The following is a 16,183-nucleotide window of genomic DNA, read 5'->3' as shown; positions in this document are numbered from 1 at the left end:
CTTTGCCCCATCAGCCAGAGATACCAGGTTTAAATTAGCGCTGTTGTGCTTTGCCAATTAGCACAGGCACAAAGCCAAGAAGCTTGTTCTGGTTGTCAGCAGGCCTCAGCCCAGTGAAGTATATAGCCTTCACTCAGGATCCAGGCACAGCCAATGTAAGGAACGGAGAGCAGAATGTCACCCCGGCAAGTGAATGGATAGTGCCGAGGGCATGCAGGGTTGGAGGTGTAGTAGCTGGACTCAGTGAGAGCATGTGAGAGAAAATGTTGCAGGCAATAGTGAGAGTGATAGAGAATGAGCCCTGGTCAGAGTTGGGTGCAGTACATTTCCATGTCCTTGACTATAAAACAGGGCAATGATTTCCCCCTCTCTGCCACATCCAGGGCAAATGTCAGCTCTAGACTAGAGTGCTTGTCTGGATACATGCGGTACAGGAGGTCCCGGTAAATTCCAGGATACCTGCTGAGTGGTGAGTTGTTCCTGGAACACGCATGGTAAGTTGGGACTGGAATCAGACCTAGGAACTCTATAGGGGCAGGGTAATGAGGCCAGTTAATGAGGCCAGTTTGGTAAAATCCCTTCAAAAGAAAATTTGATGCAACTCAGGCTTAGCCAAAAAAAGTAAGAATTTGCTTTTTCTTTAGAATTAGAATTGAAATTGATCTTATTTTATAATACGATTTATCTGTTCCTTCAAATTATTTCAGTCATTCTTGGGATGTGGATGTTTTGGCAAACCACATTTATTGCCCAAATCTGACTGCCATTGAGTGGTGAGCTGCCTTCCTGAACTGGTGCAGTCTGTCTGGTGTATGTTAGCATTGTTAGCTCAGGATTGTTAGGATTTTGATCCATGACCTTCTTGACCTTCTATATGGTGGAGATTGTGTTTTTGTGAAGTACTGACCAAAGAAGCCTTGAAATGTTGTTGCAATGTATCTTGCTTATGGTACATACTACCATATTGCGTTGTGATGGAAGGAATTAATGTTTAAGGTGTTGAGTGGAGTGCCAAGTAAACAGATTGTTTTGTCCTGAGTAGCGTTTGGTGTCCAGAATAATTTTGGAGCTATAGTCAGGCAGGCAAATATAAGAGATTCCATCAAATTCTTACTTTAGCCTTGTAAATAGTCAAAAGCATTCGGGGAAACAGGAGATGAGTCACTTAGCACCAAACACCCAGTCTTGATCTGCTCTTATAGTCACAGTAATTATATGACTGATCCAGTAACATTTTTAGTCAAGAGTTAACTTTCAAGAATGTTGATTGGTGTGGAATACAGCAATACTGTCAAGACAATAGCTGATTAGATTCTCCCTGATTGGAGGTGCTGACGGTGGCCAGGCATCTCCCTTTGGTTATGTCCTACAGTACTGCCATACCTTGTGGTTCTGTCTTTCTGTAGATACATGACTGTCTTATGATGAAAAATTCTGGGATATTGTCTGTAAATATGTTTGCGTGTGCGACTGTATCAGGATTTTGCTTCAGTAGTTTGTAGGAAAGGCTGTCCTAATTTTGGTATAAGTCTCCACATGTTAATGATGAGCACTTTGCACGGTTGACTATGTGTGCATTTGTCACATCTACTGATGAGTCGCATAATTTGGGACTAGTCTTTTCATTGCAGTTTGATACTATTTAGTGGCTCGGGAGTACAGTTTCTCAATTTGCATCCAGACAAACCTGGCTCATATTAGTACATAGACAGTCCTGAAGAAGGGTCCCTGGACTCAACACCCTCTCAGGTTTCTGTCCACAGATGCTGCCAGATCACCTAAGTTTGTCCAGCAGTTTCTTTAGAACTTAGGGCAGTATCGCACAAGAAGAGGCCCTTCAGCTCATGATGTTGTGCTGAATGTGATGCCAAGTTAAACCAATCCCTTCTGCCTGCCCATGGTCCATAACCTTCATTCCTTGCTTATTCATGTGCTTACCTTAAACACCCGTATTGTATCTCATTTTAATACTGCCGCTATGCCACTTGGTATAGACACACAAAGCGAGGAAGCTTGCCATGCTTGTCAGCAGTCTCACCCCAGCCAATGGGAATAAGCCTGCTGTCAGAGGATGTGAACACAGTAACTCAAGGACAGCTTCTGAAACCAGTCCAAAGTTGGTGGGGATGAGAGAGGAGAACATTCAATGAGACCTGGGTGTCCTTGTACACTGAAAGTAAGAATGCTTGTGCAGCGGGTGGTAAAGAAGGCTGACTGTATGTTGGCCTTTGTAGCAAGAGGATTTGAGTATAGCAACAAACATACTTTGCTGAAATTATACAGGGTAAGGCCACACTTGGGATATTCTGGCCAGTTTTCGTGTTCTTATCTGAGCAAGAATGAATTTTTCTTTAGAGGGAGTGCAGAAAAGGTTTACCAGATGGGTTCCTGAGATGGCAGGACTGAGATATGAGGAGAAATTGAGTCTGTTAAGATTGTCTTGCCTTGAGTTTGAAGAATGAGGGATATCTCACAGAAATCTATAAAATTCCAACAGGGCTAGTCAGGTTTGAATGCAGGAAGGATGTTCCTGATAATGGAGGAGTGAAAAGCCAGTAGTCACTTTTAAGGAAAAAGAGTAAAGCTTTTAGGACTGAGATGAGGAGAAATTTCTTCCCCCAAAGATTAGTGAGCCTGTGGTTGAGGCCAAAACATTGTGTTTTCAAGAAGGAGAGAAGGAGGTAGATGCAGCTCTTCTGGCTGAAAGGACCAAAGAATGTGGGAGGGAGAGAGGGATTACAGTATTAAGTTTGATGATCAACAATGATCATATTGAATGGCAGAGTATGCTCAAGGGTTCAAATGGCCTAATCTTGATACTAAAGCAGGAACTACTGGATAAGCTCAGCAGGTCTGGCAGTATCTGTGGAGAGAAATCAGAGTTAACGTTTCGGGTTGGGTGACCCTTCATCAGAACGGAGGAAGTGTCAGTCGATCTGAAACATTAACTCTATTTACTGTCCAGAAATGTTGCTAGTCCCGCTGAGCTTATCCAGCAATTTCTGTTTTTGTTTCGGATTTGCAGCAACCGCAGTTCTTTCAGTTTCTACTCTTGATACTATCTTCTGTGTGTCGTAGCCTTCATTGCTGCTTATGAGGAAAGAGGACCAGCAGGGTCTTTAGGACCATGGCTACAAAGGCAAGGGTTTCCCCCTGTCTACCAAGTCTAGGGCAAATGTCCAGAACAATGCAGGGCAGCTCCTAAGTGAAAGTGTTTTTCTGGGTGCACAGTGGGCTTTTAAGTATCGAGCTGGCACCCAGAAAAAGTGAGTCAATTCCCAGGAACTCCAGTGAGTGGCAAGTTGTTCTGAGAAGAGCTCAAGTAAGATAGAGTGGAAATGGGGCTCAAATGGCAAATAAAGTGGAAGTTTGGCAAGATTCAAACCCACCCCCCATCACATTGAGAATTACGACACCAAACTCTGTGACTGTCACTTAGCAAACGAATGGCAAGATTCCATCTGTAGGCATGATTTTAATTCATTCAAAACTCTAACTTGGATAAAATTAAACTTGATCCTCATGTCTCTGGATCACATTTCTAGGCCTCTGGATGCTCTTCAGTCATCTAACTGCAATACTTTGGAGCTAATTTTCTTAGGTCCAGTGTTATACAAATATTTTTTTTTCAAATACTCACATTTCATTGGATATAGCACACAGAGTATTGGTCTATGTGAATTTTACTGTTAGAAGCACTGAATTTTAGAATTGTATTGAAAAGTGATAGTGTTTTAACAAGTTGGTATAAATAAGCATCTCAGTTTATTCTGGCTGACCCTAAGTATTTCAGAAAATAAATCCATACTTCAGCCTGAAGCAAACATAGCTTTCTGTCCAGTTAATTAAAATAATGTATCATCTCCAGTAATGGACAGATGGATTGAAACTTAAACTGGATTGGACAAGAAGAAGTTTTTCATATTTCCTGCCCTCACTCCTCACTATGTCAGTTGACTCTCTCAGTCGTGTACCGGATTGTGTTGGACAGACTTCAAAACACTATCATTACTAATGTAGAACATTAAGAATGCAATTTGTAAGCAGAAATCATATTATTTTCTAACGTAGAATAAGCAGATATATTACTTACACATTGCAATGTGATTTTCATTTGATTAAACAGAAGTAAAAGTCTATTCTTTTGTGTGAAAAGTCTTTGTTATTGAAACGCATGTTTGTTTTGTCTGCTAGCTCATCCTTCCAGAGGCCATGAAGTTGCTGCCAGTCTATATGAACTGTCTCTTAAAGAGTTATGTCTTACTGGGGAGTTCTGATCATCCTACAGATGAGCGAGCTTTCCAACGGCTATTGGTCACATCTATGGATGTGGTCAGCACGCAATCCTTTTTCTATCCACGGCTTTTACCTATGGTAAGTGAAGAAGTGCTGTTTTAACAGATGGGGAGTTTTACATATGATTTGAGTGGTGCTTCTCTGTCCTCCACCAGGGAGTCCCTCTGCACAAAGTACATACTATAATACACTTCTAGTTTTACTCTTGTCTGCCTTCCACTGGGAACTGAGTGATCCTTAGATGTAAAACTGTGGGAATTTCCCTTATGAAGACTTTAAAAAACCAATTTAGATTTAGCTGCGCATTGAGGCCAGACAAATATGACACCGCTGTTATGATGTTAGATTTACAATAAGTAACTAAGCCTGTTTATTTTATGATATCAAATGATAAAGAAACGCCAGATCTTTTTAAATTGTTGCCAGGTTTCCACAGCAAATATCAAGATCAAAATGAGTTAAACTACAATAGTAATTTTCATTCTAGGAGGTTTTGAAGAAAACCAGACCAACCGTCAAAATGCACTAGCTTTTCATATTAGGTCATAAATAATTAGCTCTATTTCGTTTCCATCACACTCCAAAGTCAAATTAATGCTTTATAAGAAGTAATCAATTCATAAAGGAATCACAAATGCTGGTGAGTTTTTAACTATCAGTTAAAGTTTTCCTGTATGAATTACATCTGTATTGAAGTTTCTGTTCTATCTCATATGCTGCAAGCAATGAAAAGCCTCAGGATAATATATAGGCATTGGATGGGAAGGAATGCAGCTTATTAAGAACGATGCCTGAGCTAAAAGAAATGTTATGAAGGCAGGTTACATAGACTGAGTTTGTATTCCCCTGAGTTAAGAATACTAAAAGATGATCAAGATAAGGTGATTAAGATGATTCCAACAGTTCACAGGTCATCAGATGGTTAGAGTGAAACAAGTGAAAAGATTCAGAGTTAGTAGACAGAAATTTAAAGTCATTGGTAAAAGATACCATAGCAATATGAGGATGAATTTTTTTAGGCATTGTGTGGTTAGGATCCAGAATCCAATAACCGAGTTGTGGTGGAGGCAATTTGAATCATGGCTTTGAAAAGAAAAGTGGATCATTATCTGAAGAGGATAGCAACAGGGAAAAGGTGAGTGAGTGGCAGAAGGTAAATTGTTCTTGAAGAGAACCAGCACATGGATACAATGGGCCAAATGGCTTCCTTCTGTGTTATAATCTTCTATAATAATATAAACTACTTCACCTGGTAAGGAAGGCCAAAACAGAGGATGTAATCTTTTAAATTAAAGTTAGCTTCCTCAGGGTGCTGATATCAGGAAACACTTAGGGCAATGGGAATCTGGACATCTGTCTCTGGAAAGTTTTGAAGATGAAATTAATGGAATTTTTGTTAGATAAGATACAGATTAGCATTAACCTAATTGAGTGATCGAACATTTTGAGAGGTTGAATGGTCTATTCCTGTTCCTATGTTCTCTATATTAATGCTCACCAGCTAACTATTGACTCAGCTGAAAATTTCTTTGTTTTTAAACAGCACAAGATGGATGTAAATAGTGAGGAGTTTCCTGCTGCTGTCCGTTGCTCAGAGGAACGTTTAGCTGATGGAGGAATCTTTTTGTTGGAAAACGGGATAAATATGTTCCTGTGGCTGGGACTGAACTCTCAACCTGAGCTGATCCAAGGCATCTTTAATGTACCATCCTTTGCACATATCAACACAGACCTTGTAAGTCATGCATGCAAAGTACTTTACATTTGACTTGAAATTGCTAAAAGTAATCTTGTTTCCCTCCCCCATTTACCAATCTAATTGTATTTTGCAGGCGAGAGGATTAGAAGAGTTTGGCTTGAGAAATCCAATGAATTGATTTTGTAGGAATTGACCAAAATGTTTGCAATTGCTGATTAAGATATAGTATCATTCAAACAGAATTTTCTCAGAGTTGCTCATGCCCCACTTCAAAACTCCCACAAGAAATGTGGTAGAAACGGTAGTTATTTGCAGAAACATGATTTACTGATACACTCTGCAACCACTTGAAGAGTGCTGGCAGTTACGAATAATGCCCTAATAACCACGTGTTTACTGATATTGATTGAGGAATAAATATTGGGCAGTGCGCTGAGGAAAACGTCTTGCTTTTCTTAGAATGGTGCTGCAGGATCTTTATATCCACCGAGACGTAGGCAAGAACTCAGTTTAACTGTTCATCATTAAGATAGCACCTCTGACAGTGCTATCCAAACAGCACTACAGAACCAACCTCAAACTTTATCCTCAAGTCACTGAAAGAGGTCTACCTGTTAAGTCAAGAGTGGGCACTTGTAAATATTTTATGTAAATATTTCATATATTGACATCAAGGGCAGTATTTTTCACTTTGGATTGACTGTGGCATGATGTGGGTTGCAGGCCTGTACTGTATGGTGATCTACCACCCAAAAGTGATTTTCCCCATATTGGTTCATTAGCGGTCATTCTCAAATTAGAATGTCTGGCAGGCTGTCAAGGCTGAAGGGCCTATAATAAGCACTGAAGAAGCAGCAACCTGCCGTTCAGATAAGTGAAAGCTACCATTCTGAGGTATTTTCTCTGCAATATATTTAAATTTGAAAAATAAAAGTGCCATCAGCAATCAGGCCACCACTGTCAGGGGAGACACCCAAGGTGCTCGGTAACTGGAGCCATGCAAACAGGGAGACCCTCAAAGCCTGCCTGGAGTACTAGCTTCCCAGTGTTCCACCAGAAGGCATCCTCCAGGAAACTCGCCTGCTCCCCATACCTCTGGGAGCCCAGAGACTGACTGTAAAATTCCATTGGATTAGTGGTGCTGGAAGAGCACAGCAGTTCAGGCAGCATCCAAGGAGCTTCGAAATCGATGTTCCGGGCAAAAGCACTTCATCAGGAATAAAAAAAAAAGCTTTATTCCTGATGAAGGGCTTTTGCCCGAAATGTCGATTTCGAAGCTCCTTGGATGCTGCCTGAACTGCTGTGCTCTTCCAGCACCACTAATCCAGAATCTGGTTTCCAGCATCTGCAGTCATTGTTTTTACCTTGTAAAATTCCATTGGGCTCTGACAATTGGCCTTGATAGGGCTTTAACTCAGTTATTCATTGATTCTGTGATAGCCCTGTGCTCCCATTTCCAGAGAAATGAGCTAAGCTGGGATGGTGCCATCTGATACACTGGCTAGCAGGGTGAAGCTCCATACCTGCCCCTCTCTCTCCCCACCCACAACACACACACACACACACACATTCAGGCCTAAAGATTCTGACTAAAGATTCTAAACATGTGTAGTGCTATTGCGGTGGGATACTTGATAACATGGCAAATTTATACCACTTTTCTGACACACTGATTATACAGTGAAAGACACATCCCTGCAATGAAACACGAGGGTTGTTCCTGTAAAAAATATAATGTTCAAAAGGCTGCCATCCTCTGAAGATAGAAACCCAGCTACTTGAGCTTCTTGAGATGTTTTGAGTTGCCTTGAGAATAGATTTACACTTTTTAAATCAACCAGTGCAAAGATGTTATGACACGCCTCTGGAGGCTTGAGCCCAGACCTCCTGGCTCAGAGATGGGGCACTACCATTGAACTGTAAGAGCCCTAACATAGGTTTACACTTCAAATTGGAAAATTGGAATCAGTTAGAAATTATTGCCTACTTTCTCATTTTCTAAGCAAACTGTAGATAAAAGTGGCAAAATGATACACTTAAGTTAGGCCTAATATGATAATCTGAAAATGGATGATAATCATCTGAAAATACTATTCAACATTTTGACCAAAGTCAAAACTTGCATTTTGTTACAGACCTCATTACCTGAACTGGACAATCCATATTCAAAGAAGATTAGGTCAATCATTGCCAACATAAGAAACCAGAACCCTTATTCCATGAAGGTAAGCAGCGACATTCATTATTTCTCAGGTTTCTTTTTGAGAGGTCTTACAACAGTTCATTATTTATGTCAATTGCTGATTTAATTGTGAAGCAGAGCAGATTTGCCAGCTTATCAGTGGATAATATTAAACAAGAGTCCATCTGATATTCTGCTGGTGTAGGCTTGCACTATGTCTAGATAGCATATATTAATGTTCAGGGTTGTAATTATAGTTTCAAGTGTTAGGTGGTAAAACTTCCCTTCCAGGACTAGAGGGATGTATCTTTAATGAAGGAACATGGCATCCAGTGCAATCATTGGGTGCCAATTGCAACTTTACATTGTGACTAAGCATGAAAGCCAGCTTTCCCACCAGGTTGAGGTTAGAAACAGATGAATTGTTCATGGTGGGTTTTGTGCCTTTTGTTTTTGGGACCTTGAGGAGCTAGAATATGCAAGATATTTGGGTCTCCCCTGAACTAGTGCTTGTCTCTTTCAAACCATATGATACCCTGAGAGCTCCCATATGTACCCAGCTGCCTGATTCTCAACAGCCAGCATGTATCCCCAACCCAGTCCAACCAAGAGAACACTCCTGGGTGATTACGTTCCTGTGGTCTTATTCTGCTGCAGTGGGTGGGAAATTCTCTACTTCCCGGGTTTCTTACTGGAAGCTTACTGAGAGTGAAACTCAGAGCCACAAAGTAAACACCAGCAAATGTACTGCTTCCATTAGTGAAATATCTTCCAGCTTGTCGTCGTCAATTTTAATTGACGTCAATTGGCAGAAACATGTGCGATCATTTGCCTCCATTGATCTCACTCTTCTTGTCCCCATATTAATACACTCATTTGAACAATTGAGCAGAATACTCACAGGGCAAGATATTGTTTTAAAAATGTGGATCAGATCCTCTTGATCCAAGGACTTAATAGGGAGCATTGCTACTTTCTTTAACAGGTAAAACCTTCAGGCAGCTGATTCCTGGGCTAAATGAGGCCTAAGAAATAAGTGTTAATTTTATTTTTCAGATGTTCTTGTGGACCAATAGGGATAGGAATGCTCCTGCTGGCCTTACAAGAGAGTAATATTCCTCTTGCATGGGATAACACCATGTAGTCAGATATTGTATACCAATCTCTTAACCTGCTCCCCCACTTCGGTCGGCACGATGGCTCAGTGGTTCGCACCAGGGATTTGGATTTGATTCCAGCCTTGGTTGACTGTGTGGAGTTCTGCCCGTGCCTGAATGGGTTTCCACCAAGTGCTCCAAGTTCCTCCCTCAGTCCAAAGATGTGCAGGTTAAATGGATTTGCCATGGTGATTGTGGAATTATGGGGATAGGGTGAGGGGGTGAGTCTGGGTGAAATACTCTTCAGAGGGTCAGTGTAGACTCACTGGGCTGAATGGCCTCTTTCCAAACTTAAGGATTCTGTGATTCTATGACTCACTTCTGTCCTATTTATAGCATTGGCTCCCACTAACTGCGTGGACCCCCAGCTACACTCTCCTACTGCATATGTGTGTTCCACCCGCCAGCCAGGCAAGCAATCATTGTCAGGCAGATAGCTTCAGTAGTTTTGTTTAATTGCTGATTCAGTCTTCCATATTCTCAATGTTGCCAGGTATTTCTTGGTCGCTTCCTATTCATCTTTGTTTCTTCTCTATCGCTGTTAATGGGCCTTTTGTGGTACTCTCGGAGTCATTCTTTACTGTCTCGTGTATTGCTGCAAAATGGTTGATACAACTGTAGAAGCTGAGGAGCGGTTTCTACATATCTATTCCTTATGGGCGGCATAAATCACTTTGGGATCACATACACAGTATGTAAGCATGAGGATCTCTGAATGTATTAAGACCCCCTCTTTGCAAGCAAAGCATGAAAACTACTGGCCCAAGTGTGCTTCAATAGATGAAGAGGTTCATTTTCCACCTCACAAGGTGTTCAATTACAATTATCACTGGTTTGCATTGATTAGTTCAAAACCTGGTGCTAAACTTGATGAGTAATGGATATCGTGGAAATACTGAAAGAAACCTTTGGTTGTATTCACCCTGTTTATAAACAGATTTCACAATGTCCCCAGTTGTATAGTGTAGAACACAACATTACAGTATACAATGAGTAGAGGACAATGCATGTTCCACTGAATCATTTGAGGCACAATAATAGAAGTGAAATGTCATGAGAAAGGAGTTTCCATAAGGCAAAGGAAGGTTATGTCAAAATAAAACATGAATGTTGTAACAGAAAAGTTAAGTGCTCAGTTGTGGACATTATTTCTGCTTGTGATTCCCTCACCACTGCTGGGTTAGTGATTTCACTGCACACTTTTAGAGAGATGTTGAGAACATAAGAACAAGGAGCAGGAGCGGGCAATTCAGCCCCTTAAGCCTGCCCACCATTTAATATGATCACGTCTCATCTCGGCCTCAACTCCACTTTCCTGCCAGCTCTCCATTGCCCTTTAACTGGCCACTATACTCTGTCTCCTTTTTAAATTTATACAATGTCCCAGCATCCACCATGCTCTGAGGTAGTGAATTCCGCTGAGTCATTATCCTTTTGAGATAATTCAATCCTCCTCAATGTGTTTTAAATCTGCTACCTCTTAGCTGAAACTTTGACCTCTCATTCTAGATTGCCGCAACAAGGGGAAACATCTGCTTTGTCAACCTTCTTTTTAGCATCTCATTACTCTATTGGATCTCCTCTCATTTTTTTCTAAATTCTAGCAAGTTTATAAACTGCTCAATCTGTCCTCCTAAGACAAGCCTTTCATCTCTGGAATGAGAACACTTGGCACAAAATTGGCTGTATAGTGTCATCTGGATTTTATCTACAGCTCTTAGTTTGAGCAGTGTTGTTGGAGACCTACTGGTGCTGACTCATTGATGTTATCAACTGTCTTTGGAAGAAAACAGCATTTATGGAGAATGAGAAGAAATAGTTATGTTCCTTTTTAATTAAAAATATAGCTCATTGCAAACTTGTTTACCCTATGATATTAATATGCAAAAAGTGAAAAGTCACTTTTTAATATTCACTTTATAAACTTTTTTGGAGAGATTTTTCGAACAGTGCTGTGGGTGTACCTACAAGGGTCATTAAGGATGGGCAGTAACTGCTGGCCTAAGCAGGTACAGAGGTTAATGAGAAGGACATCTTACTTGGAGTTCTATAGATTTAAACTACAGTTTCATGTCATCTGATGTCAGAATGACACAGTTCCTTCTGCACATGCTCACTAACTATTCCCAGAGTATAGGTATTAACTCCCTTTACAGCTAGTAACGGTTACATTCCATGAAAGAATTTTAAAAATTGGAATTGGAAATATTTAGCATACAATAGCATCCATATCTACCTTGCATCTTGCATATTACTAACACTTGCTGAAGTGAAGTCCTTGTTAGTTGCATATCAATTCTGAATGCAATGGTTTAAATTAAAACAAACACAGATGTTAACGTTTCAGGTTCAGTGACCCTTCCTCAGAGCGAGTTCTGAGGCAGGGTCACCAGACCTGAAACGTTAACACTGATTTCTCTTTACAAATGTTGCCACTCTTCGTAATCTTTTCCAGCAGCTTCAGTTTTTGTTTCTGATTTACTTCATCTGCAGTTCTTCTGGTTTTAAAATTAAACTCTCAGTTTATGAACAAAATTCCCTTACTTTCAGAAAAAAATGTTCTTTTTATTTATATTCATTGAATGTGGACATTGCTGGCTAGGCTAATTGTCTAGTGGGCAGTTGAGAGTCAACCACATGGACTCACATGGAGGCCAGCAGGTTCCTCCTCTAAAGGGGAAGCCAGATGTGTTTTTCCCCAACAATCAGTAATGGCTTCTTGGTGATCATTAGATTCTTAATTCCAGAGTTTTGTCCGATTCAAATTCCACCATCTACCTTGCCAGGATTAGAACCCAGGTCCTCAGAACATTATCTGGGTCTCTGGTTTAATAGGCTGTCAACTCTCTGGTATGGAGATAAGGCAAAAGCTGCTATAATAAAGTATTTGTCATGTCACAAGGAATTATATAAAACAGGAAGTGTTTGTAACAAATTGTGTAACCTGGATCTTAAATCTGACTATCTTTTCTTTTGATTTGTAGCTAATAATAATAAAGCAAAAAGACAAATCTGAGGGGATCTTCAGACAGTTCCTGGTGGAAGATAAAGGCTTACATGGAGGAGCTTCTTACATGGATTTCCTCTGCTATGTTCACAAGGAGATCCGTCAGCTCCTCACCTAAAGCCCTCCTTGACCCATTCTGATGTATGCCTTTTTATTCAGCCGAACAAGAAAAAGGGACAGTGTAAACCACGCCTATTTAAAATTGTACATCAGTATATTTTCTTCATAACTGTTATTGTCAAGACTTGAGTTTTCTTAGAGGAAACCTGTTTGAACTTAACAGAAAATCTAGTATTCACTATTTTATAATAACTCAATTGCTAGTATTGAAATGTCACTGATAAATAAAATAGTTGCTATTAATACATATATATTTAATATATGTAAGCATATGTGTACAATTGACAGTATCAGTACTCTCATCTGTATATGCAGTTATGCCTTAACTGATTTAAAACTGCACCTCCTTCACTGTAGTGGCAGTAAAACACAGTTACTACATGGTGATAAATAAACCAGGAGATTGTTTTCTATTTTACATAAATTTTCCCACAGCCAAGTATATGATTCCAATCGACTGAAAGTGTACAGAAGATAATAAAAGAGGAGCAGTTAAACAGATCTTACACCAAAGCAAAACTGCAATGAAGTCATACAGTGTTATCCAAAGTATTTATGAATTTGATGCCTTTTTTTAGAACTGGCAGTTGTTGCAGATGTTCTTCAAAATATATGAAACTTCTTACAGTGTCATCACAAGGTGGTGAAATTGCAGGCAACGAGAAAAAACTGACCATAATAATTGTCTTAATTTTAATTCTATTATTTTTGACAATTTTGAATGAGTCCATTCAAAAAATCAGCGCACTAATCATTCCTACAAGTGATTAATATGGAAGAGCAGGTTTGTTTTGAATCCTCCCCTAACATCAATCCATCCCACCTCCCTACCGAGTTTATTACTGTAATTTAACATTTACAGGGTAGAGTACTGAAAAACTTGTTATGTCAGGGTATGCACATTTTTTCAATTATGTATCCTCCTCAAAATTTATTTTCTGTATTTTTTTAAACTAATACCTATTTCTGAGTAGAGCTAGATCAAAATGCAAAAACTATAAATGATTTATTTCTTTCACAGTAATGGTAAATTAACTAAAGTAATCTGTAATGTGCAAAGGGCCAACAGTCTTAAATAGTTCTTTTACTTCATGCATTTTTCTCTTTACAGTATTTCTGAAGTGTCACCAATGGGCAGTATGTTAAGTTTACTTCATATCAGTGTGTATTGGTGTGATTCATAGTCACATACATTTGTACATTGGATTTCCATTCCTGATGTATCATTGCTGCTTTTTTTCAAACGGGATACTATCTTGTCATGTAGCATTATGTTTGACCTTTCCTAAGCACAATATTGAGTGATAAGGAATAGTATTATAGATAACCTCTCATCAAAGCATAAAATTATCATTTGTCACACCAGCACCATAACCTGGCAGGGTTGATTGTACTGCACAGATGACTTTCACAATCTAATCACTTGCAACTTTCTAAATTTTGATTGAGGGGGAGTAGGTGCAGCAGAGGGGATTGCTGTCAGGGTTGGTGGTAAAGAACAGCCAACTTTGAGCTAATTAGGTCTGGCAGCATCTGTGGAGAGAAAGCAGAGTTAACATTTCAGATCCAGTGACCCTTCAGAATAAGTGTGTCACAATGGCACAATTAAAACTCAGTTTAAAGAAGGGATAAAGAGACAGGTAATTCAGAGATCATGATCCTTGCACTTATTACTAGAATGGTGTTCACTGAAACTGATCCAGTGGGATATGTGGGGTCAGAAAGAGGGCACCTAATGTATATGGGATTTTCAGTTAACCGTGGTTAATAAAGGCCTATCTTTTGTTCAGTGCAGTCAAAATTGAAGACCTGGTTATCAGAGTGATCACTTCAAATCTGACTGCATACCATATTGGATATTAGTTTGGGGTACATTCAAAGTTCAGTCATGATCTAGTGCAGGAATGGTGGTGATTTGTACTCAGTGCTCATTTCTTGCCCTGAATCAAAACTCCATCCAATTTCTGGTCCTTTATCTCAGCTCTGTACCTTCTCCCTTCCGCGTTGACATTTTGCCCTGGCTGAGGAAAATATGTACAAACAGAAGATTGCCAGAAAGACCAAGGATGTGGCGCCACCTTTCTCTACCATCTTCTATGGAACTTCACCAGTCTCTCACTGGGGCTATAGCAGTGAAAACCTAAGAAATTTTATCTCTAACTAATATAATACGTGAATATGATATGTGGACTTTGATAAATTATTACAAATGTTGTGTATGAACAAGCAGGACAGAAAGAAAGCTTGCTAGATGCAAGTGCAGAATTGAAAGTCACGTGCTGTCCTCCCTCCCTCCCTCCAGTGTTTGGTTTTAATGACTGGAGAGGCTCTTAATTTCTGTTTGAGGAATTTTGCACACTTAGTTCTGTAAATCTTTCAAAATACATAACAAACATTACTAAGTTAAATATATGTAAATACATGCAAAGCACAATGAAATGTTGAATACCTATATTCTTCAATTGTTTTTTCAGGTTTGGTGACACATTTCATATTGCATGCCTTTTTATGTCAGGGAGAATTGGAGGAAAGTAAGGAAATATAAAAATGCCTGTAACTTTGAAAAACCGTCATAAGACTAAGCAATCTTTTGTGGTATACAGTGGATGAGGAGAGAGAGCAAGGCAAATAGTTGATAACAGTTATGAGCTGATGGTTTTATTTATCCCCAAGTCGTTGTTTCAATCATGTTTATGCTGTTGAAGGCAATTTGTTCTGTGACAGTGCAAAGTGCTGAAAATGTGTGGGCACTTGGACATAATTTCTCCTGTAATTTGTGAAAAGGTTAGGCACTCAAATGAAATATCATTCTTAGTGAGCAGCACATATTCAGTTCATGACTACCATTAGGCACCCAATGATTTGAAGTATGGTTGTATAAAATGACAGGGGAAGCCTTTAATACATGTGGTATATTCAACTTCTGTCATTTTAAATTATAATGGATGTAAAACACTCAGTTACGATATCCTGTGTGAGCTTTTTTATTGCCAAAGTGGGGTCGTGCTGCAGTCATCTAGAATCAAAAAGATTGTATTTCCATTTATGCATAAGACAAATTACACATTCAAAATAAAGTCACCAATTTTTGGATTTGTTATTCTATGTAATTAATAGTAGATCCTCTTCATGTAGTTACCTGCAAATGGCGATCATTAAAGAAACCTTTGCATCTTTTTACAATGAGGAATGTGTGACAGATAAAGTGCTCGTAATTCAGATCATGCGTGACTTTTCTGTCATGTATTTTTATTATGCAAATTTTTACCCTGTTATTAATTGTTAACATAAAAATTGCAAATAAAACTGAGTGCCTTGTATTGAAACAGTGTTCACCTGATTTTGTCATAACAACAAATAAGGAGATAATGTGTTTATATAATACCTTCCAAGTGCCAAAGTTAAAAGTCACACAACCACCAGGTTATAGTCCAACAGATTTATTTGGAAGCACTAGCTTTCAAGGCGCTGCCTCTTCAGGTGTCTCGAGAGCTAGTGCTTCCAAATTAACCTGTTAGACTATAATCCGGTGTTGTGTGATTTTTAACTTTGTCCACCCCAGTCCCACACCAGCACCTCCAAATCATGACTTCCAAGTGCCAAACAGTTAATAGACAGTGGGTTGAATTTTACCAGGGCAGTAGTTGCCAGCGCTGAAAGTGGGAGTCAATTCCAGTTCACCTGACTTAGCAAGAGGACCTGGGGAAGCATGTTCCCACCTG

At 39.5% G+C, this 16,183-nt stretch overlaps 1 protein-coding gene across 1 annotated transcript in view; it reads left to right on the top strand.

Annotated features, from left to right (window-relative positions):
• Positions 1-15,781, top strand: part of sec24d (SEC24 homolog D, COPII coat complex component) — a 203,998-nt gene extending 188,217 nt beyond the window's left edge. The window contains exons 20-23 of the mRNA XM_043696761.2: positions 4,195-4,374; positions 5,840-6,031; positions 8,131-8,220; positions 12,319-15,781. Of these exons, the coding sequence (XP_043552696.2) occupies positions 4,195-4,374; positions 5,840-6,031; positions 8,131-8,220; positions 12,319-12,459 (603 nt within the window). The 3' untranslated portion in view covers positions 12,460-15,781. The remainder of the gene's footprint in view (positions 1-4,194; positions 4,375-5,839; positions 6,032-8,130; positions 8,221-12,318) is intronic.
• Positions 15,782-16,183: the final 402 nt, after the last annotated feature.

This window comes from Chiloscyllium plagiosum, unplaced genomic scaffold (assembly GCF_037043375.1).
Source record: "Chiloscyllium plagiosum isolate Xiang-an unplaced genomic scaffold, Cpla_swu_hap1 HiC_scaffold_1, whole genome shotgun sequence".
Taxonomy (NCBI): Eukaryota; Metazoa; Chordata; class Chondrichthyes; order Orectolobiformes; family Hemiscylliidae; genus Chiloscyllium; species Chiloscyllium plagiosum.
This window is presented reverse-complemented; position numbering and strand designations above follow the sequence as displayed.